The sequence below is a fragment of the Amia ocellicauda genome, chromosome 4 (assembly GCF_036373705.1).
Source record: "Amia ocellicauda isolate fAmiCal2 chromosome 4, fAmiCal2.hap1, whole genome shotgun sequence".
In the NCBI taxonomy this organism is placed as follows: domain Eukaryota; kingdom Metazoa; phylum Chordata; class Actinopteri; order Amiiformes; family Amiidae; genus Amia; species Amia ocellicauda.
In genome coordinates this window covers 50,765,193-50,772,346 of record NC_089853.1, presented here as the reverse complement: position 1 = coordinate 50,772,346, position 7,154 = coordinate 50,765,193, and the positions used below count along the sequence as shown (strand labels likewise).

Sequence of the window (7,154 nt, the reverse complement as noted above, 5' to 3'; positions counted from 1 at the left end):
ACTGATAGACCTCATCCTTTATATCCTTTATTAGTAGACCGCCTTCTATGCTGAAATATATTTGTAAATAGCTTTCAGGATTATTTTCGTTGGGTTGTAAAGGAAATGCTCCGAGTATACTTGCTATTATAACAAACTTCCTTATTTACAGGATTGCACATTAGAGTGCGAAGGAGCACTGGCGTCCGTTAGGCCTACAGAACTGGAAAAATGCGAGAAAGCTCTTCAGATTTTCCCTGTTGGTGTGACTGAAATAGGCAAGAACAAAGTGAAAAGAGAGGCAAGGGAAGACCAGCAAGGCTTGTCCATCAGCAACTTAGTTAAGCGTTATGGGGGATTCATAAAGAAAGTGGACAAAAACAAAATTTTCAGCAGTTCTCCAATTCGAGAAAATGCAAACCTTAAAGGCCTCCTCGCCAAAAAGTATGTGAATTTGCTCAGAAAGTTCGGTGAACGAGACATCCCAGAAACACTGCAAGACACCCAACTGGGAGACGAGACGTCTAAAAACGAGGAGGTGGTCTATAATGATGACAATACCGCTATTAATGAAGTAAAACGATACGGAGGGTTCTTGCGGAAATTTGGCCCTAAAAGAAGCTATGACTCTGTGGAACAAAGTAGCCAAGAAGAGTTGCAAAAGAGATATGGAGGTTTCATGCGAAGAATCCGGCCAAAGCTCAAGTGGGATAATCAGAAGAGATATGGCGGGTTTCTAAGACGCCATTTCAAGATATCAGTTAGGTCAGAAAAAGAACCTAGCTCGTATCCTGATGATGGGGTTGACCTATAGATTGTTGGAGTCGTTACTGTAAATGACTTAAAGAACTTCTGTTGCAGATGCACTGAAATTTTCACTATAACCGGTAAACTTGTACTTTGTTTTCCTTCTTCTGCTAATCAGAACAGGTGCCATATTGTTGCTATATGGTACAACTAGAACCCTACTAGAACTATAACCTTGTGTCAGTTTTATTATGTGTTCTAAATATCGACAAACCAGAGACACTTCCATTGTATAATGGCAAATGTATCACCTATGTTTGCGAAATATTATTTATGTCATTCTATTATATGCTGCTTGTTTAATAAAATACATAAATAAATAAATGCAAGTTATTTGTGTCCAAGTTGCAAAGACAATATGTGTTCTGTGTGTTGCTTGACCTTGCATTTATTATTAGATTATTAAGGAAGTTTAAAAATGTTTTATAGAAAACTATAATAAATATTATACTGTGACAATTACACTTCATTAACATATTTAATTGAACAAGCACAAGGGTGATATGCTCTCATATGCAGTGTTGATCATATGTTTGTTCATGTGGGCAAATACACGTGGATTTAATGTGATTTTGTAATAACAGTGTTGTACACAATTTCTTATAGCTGATATGCGGACATGTTGTGCATAGGTTACGTTCATGGTGGTTCATACCGAGCATATATGAATGGTTTAAATGTCCCTTTGTTTGAATGTCATAGTTGTTTTAGGAGAGTTGAAAATGTGCTTGATTTTCATTGCTTGGGGGACCCTCCTTTCGTGTTGCTTCATCGTGATGTTCCGTTGAAAGCTGCAAATTGATTACGCATCGTATGATTTACACGACTTAAAACCACTTACTAAATAAATAAATAAATAAATAAACATACACATTTGGAGTTGTTGTCCTCACGTTTGTGTTAAAACACGATTCCTTAGAATCAAACTACTCCACGACGAATATGTAGGAGACGTCCAAGAGGTCCCCTAAACTATTTAGGGGTTGGAAGATGGCAGCAATGAGGACGTCAGCGCAGCTTCCATGAAATGAAAGGTGTTACAGCTCTATGACTATGAAGAGTCATTACGACAAAATAGATTGGACAGAAAATGAATATTCTTGGTTACTGAATAATTCAGAAATGCAGTTACTTAAGCCACTGTCAGAAATGCAGCATTCTCAGCAGAGATAAAGGTGGTGACAATGTTGCGGTGTCTGGCCACAGGGTACAGTGGCGTTTCCAGACAATGTGAAACAGGTTAGCCAGAGTGATCCAGCAGATATTATAGTGGTAGCACAGCGTTTGTTTGTTTGTTTTGAAGTGCAGCCCGGGGGTGCTTGATGACTAAGTTCCAGCTGAGCGAATCTACACTCAAGCTTAATCAGCCGATTGACAGATAAGCGAGTCCGTCCCTTACAGGTCATCATCAATTTTCAACTTCAGGATGAACCTAGAATGAAAACTTTTTTTGGCTGAAATTACTTTATTTTCATGTGTTAGAAGAAAGACAGTACCCTGCACATATTGTGTAGAAAATAACACAAAATGTGTCATAGTACTATTAACACATTATTTGTGTAGAATTAAACCTGAAAAATTGATTTTAAAAATGCTATCAATCTTTTTAAAACTAGTTCCATGCAAGTTGTGGTTAGATAGCACTTTTATACACACCCACAGTTTTTCCAATATGTTTTATACAGGTCTCCAGTTGAATTAAAGTTGAAAGTAAAAAAAACAAGAACAAACAAAAAAAAAAAAATCTAATAATGTCAATGGTCACTGATAAAATATTTTAATTGTAGTTACTATTTTGATAATACATTTGATTAATGTACACATAATACAGTTTTGTTATCCTGCACTGAAATATTTTGCTAGTAATGAGTTAAACTAGCCATGGGTGTATTTTGAGTGACACGGTAAAAAATGTGCCAAATTCCCCTTAATAAATAAAACATATATATATATATATATATATATATATATATATATATATATATATATATATATATATATATATATATATATATATTTATTATTATTTATTTATTAAGGGGAATTTTGCACATTTTTTACCGTGTCACTCAAAATACACCCATGAAAAAAGTACCATCTGGAGAAATACATTTGTTCGAGAGGATATTGTGTTTGTTATCTGGGGGTCTGTTTGATTGTTTTGACTGTTACGACATCTATTCAACCTGAAAGCTACGTATATTTCGACGTTGGTGAATCATTGCCAAAACCACGTAGAATAGTAGTTGTATTCCTGTTGATCCACGTCACAACTAGATTTCAACCACGAAACAACATTGAAATGATGTCGAGTGCTTGCTGGGACATTCACCACCACAGTCACCGACATCAGATACACAACAGCAGGATAACATATACATTTTTTTAATTTCATTAATATGCAGTGGGGCGCTGTTGTAATCCCAAGATACTTTGAGAGAGATTCCTTAACTGAGAGAAATCAACCTGATAATTAGCTCCTACACCTCAAAATAATAATAATGCATGCAATAATACTTTTCTTGTATTTCATTATTATTAATCATAATAACGTTTCCTTTGATCATATGCAGACACTAATATGTTATAGTCATTTACTTTCTGTTTGTTAATAGTGTATTATATTGCCATAAAGTGTGATTACTCTCCCAATCAATAACATTGTTGAGCGGTTGTTGCACCGTCATTCAGCAACCGGAGTATTAACATATTTGTTTATTTAAATTTAGCAGCTAATTTTAAATCCCATTCTGTCTCAAAATGTCCCGGTATTGCAGGGTCAAGTGGCAGCCTGAAGAGGCCCCAAATACCTTACCCGTACATGAGGTTACCAAAGAGCACATAATGAGACCAGCTTCTACCTGTTTGTACCAGATGCATCTCTGTGCAGACACACAATACAAATTTAGTACAGAACGTACGTTCTAGTAAAACCACAAGAAGATGGGAAGTGGGCACACAACCCCCCTTTGCCTATCTAGACATGCATTAGATACTTGTGGAATATAAATAACGAAATGGCTACATATGTCTCCATATTTGGGCATAAAATAGAAAACATTGTGTTTAAGCTTAATCAGGAAGATAGTGAGGATATCATAAGATAGGGAGTTGTCACCCCTTTATTGGTTCAAACTCACCCAAAATATCGCAGTATGTATATAACATCATGTAAGCTCTATGATTTTAGGGAAGTAAGGACAGAGACCTGCATGTCTGTGTGTATTACTTTTCTCTAAGTGGCTTGAATAAAGACGTGGAGTCCGAGGCAGGTGGACGGAGCCCGCACGGGCCCTCCATATCAATATCCTGGAGTTACAAGCAGTACTCCTTGGACTGTCTCATTTCCTGCCAGTCCTGCGGGACAGACATGTGCTAGTCCGGACGGACAACACAGCGGTAGTTGCCTATATAAACAGGCAAGAAGGTCTCCGGTCGCGTAGACTGTACTGTCTAGCACGCCGCCTGCTTCTGTGGGCGCAACCACGGTTCCGCTCCATCAGAGCAGTTCACCTCCCAGGCCTGTCCAACACGGTGGCGGACTTCCTCTCTCAGGGAGGCCCCCCAGTCTCGGAATGGCGCCTCCACCCGCTTGTAGTACAACAACTGTGGAGCCAGTTCGGCAGGGCGGACGTGGATCTCTTTGCCTCAGCAGAGTCCACGCACTGCCCACTATGGTTCTCCATCCAAGACCACTCAGGAACCCTATGGATCGACGAGCTAGCCCACACGTGTCCGCGCTGTCTCCTTTACGCGTTCCCACCATTCCCCCTTCTCCCGGTGGTCCTGGAGAAGGTCAGGAGAGAACGAGCAACAGTTCTGCTGATAGCCCCACGGTGGCCTCGCAGATTCTGGTTCGCGGACCTGATCGCCCTCCTCCATGGAGAGCCTTGGCAGCTCCCAGTGAGAGCAGACTTGTTGTCCCAGGTGCAGGACACGCTTTGGCACCCCAATCCAGGCCTCCTCCAGCTCTGGGCATGGCCCCTGAGCGGGAGCGATTGATTGCCTGGGATCTGTCGGATGCGGCAGTTGCCACTATTCAGTTGGCAAGAGATCCCTCTACGAGGTCGCAGTATTTCTACCGCTGGCAGACGTTTAGCACCTGGTGCCAAGATGGCGGTCAAGACCCAATTAATTGCCCCATCGGGGTCATATTGCAATTTCTACAAGAGCTGTTGGACCAGGGCAAGTCCCCATCCACGCTCAAAGTGTATCTGGCGGCCATCTACACATGTCATGATCGGATTGATGGCGAGCCTCCTGGGTCTCATTTTCTGGCTGTGCAGTTTCTAAAGGGAGCTCGAAGGCTACGGCCTCCTTGAACCCTTTCACTGCCCACATGGTCCCTTGATGTAGTGCTGGACGCACTTTCCCAGGCCCCATTTGAACCACTGAACTCAGCTGAGCTGAAGTTGGTGTCACTTAAGACTGCGTTTTTGCTAGCAATCACCTCTGTAAAACGTGTGAGCAAGTTACACGCCCTGTCCGTACACCCATCATGTGTCCGTATTGCGGGAGATGGCTCCAGGGTCACGCTACGGCCTAACCCTGCGTTCCTCCCGAAAGTGCTGTCTCCAATTCATGTCAACAGGCCTATTGAGTTGATGGATTTTCATCCTCTTCTCTTTGCTTCAGAGCAAGAGTCGGCTTCACCTGCTCTGCCCTGTGCGGGCCCTCAGGTGCTATTTGTAATGCACTAAGGACATTCGGCGCTCGGACCAACTGTTTGTGTCTTATGGAGCACGGAGACAGGGCCAGGCGCTTTCAAAGCAGCGCCTCTCGCATTGGATTGTGGACACCATTACCATGACCTACGAGTCTACCGGGACCCCGGTGCCTGATCACCTGATGGCCCACTCGACTCGAGGCGTTGCCACATCATGGGCCCTTTTTCATGGTGCCCCCTTGGCAGACATTTGTGCGGCTGCAGCTTGGGCCTCGCTGCTTACATTTGCCAGGTTCTACAGGTTGGATGTGATAGGACCGGTCCCTTCCATTGGGAACCCGGTGTTGGCTGCAGTCGAGCCCCAGTAGCCTGCAGGCTCTGGCTCCTGCCTTTCCTCTCCCTGTCTGCCCCTGTAAGTGCATCCTGAGGGAGCTGGTGAACCGTGTCTTTCCCTTCCACCGGACTATGCCTTCCAGTCGAGCACCCACGCGAGCTGCTCCTGGATGTACAGACAGCCCTGTCGATGTGTTCCCGGGGCTTGTCGTGTGGCCTACAGGCATGTTGCCTTACGAGGCCGCCCTGTATATAGTTCGTTCATTGTAAATTGTGTTGCGGTGGTGCATGCATTTGGCCTCTGTGTATTGGTCAGCAGGTCTGTGGCCCGCTCTGGCTGTATTACGCCATAGAGCCGGGGACCGCTGCTGTTGTCCTCCAGCAGAGGGCACTTGATATCTCCAGTGCCCCGCTGTTTACATAATTCATTTATTCACATGGTAAGAGCTGTAGTTGCCCTGCGTTAGCTGTGCTATTCGACAGGTGTCCAGGTGTCCTGTGCTGTGCTCCTGTGTTCCACATGTGGCGCATGAGCCAGCTCCTGCACCCCGTGATGTATATATGTGTATATATGTATTATGTGTTAAACAGCAGGACTGTGGCTCCATTCTAAAATTGTAGAATGAAGTTCACTGCCGCTGTTCCCAGCTGACGGCGCTTGAGTTTCGCTGCCTCGCTGTGGTGTATATAGTTCGTTTGTACGAAATCTAAATTGTCAGCACAATGGAGCTCTTCCAATCTGTACTGTTTAGTCGAGTTGGATGCTCTTGTGCTGCGCGCTGAGAGCATGAAGGCCTTGCTGTCACGCGATATGTATGTATTGTATATTATTCAGCTTGGCTACTCTGTTGACTAGCCAGCTATGTATTATATTGTATTTTTCTCATTGGGTCTGTGGCCCCTCTCCTATTGGATCAGGGGTCCACTGCCATGATATTGCACGGAGGCCGCACAAATGCTTGATTGCCCGCGCCAGACATTGTGCAAGTAGATTACGGCCTCGCTCCTAGCTGCACTAGTAGAGCAGCCGGCCTTGCTCTTGTACGCGGAGGGCATAAGAGTTAACCTCTGTAGCCCCGCTTTGTATATGCTGATTGCAGACATTTCCCGGTAGAGCGTGATTACGGTCCTCGCTCCTGGACGGCTCAGGTGTGGCCCTATGGGGCCCCTGAGGTTACTGTCTGGAGCTGTGTTGCCGAGGTCCCCTAGCGGTGCACCTCGGGGCAGGCTCCCTTATCAGCTCGCTGCCTCCTCCCTTGTGACGGTTTTGTTATACAGTAACCCCTCCCCCTTGGGCAGTGCTTCCGACTTGAAAGATAACGATAGGTTGCATATGCAACCCCGGTTATCTGAAAAAGGAAGCACTGCC

At 44.2% G+C, this 7,154-nt stretch overlaps 1 protein-coding gene across 1 annotated transcript in view; it reads left to right on the top strand.

The window, feature by feature from the left end:
* The window catches only part of pdyn (prodynorphin), a 6,713-nt gene extending 5,570 nt beyond the window's left edge, over window positions 1–1,143 (top strand). The window contains exon 4 of the mRNA XM_066702923.1: window positions 152–1,143. Within this exon, the coding sequence (XP_066559020.1) occupies window positions 152–793 (642 nt within the window). The 3' untranslated portion in view covers window positions 794–1,143. The remainder of the gene's footprint in view (window positions 1–151) is intronic.
* Window positions 1,144–7,154: the final 6,011 nt, after the last annotated feature.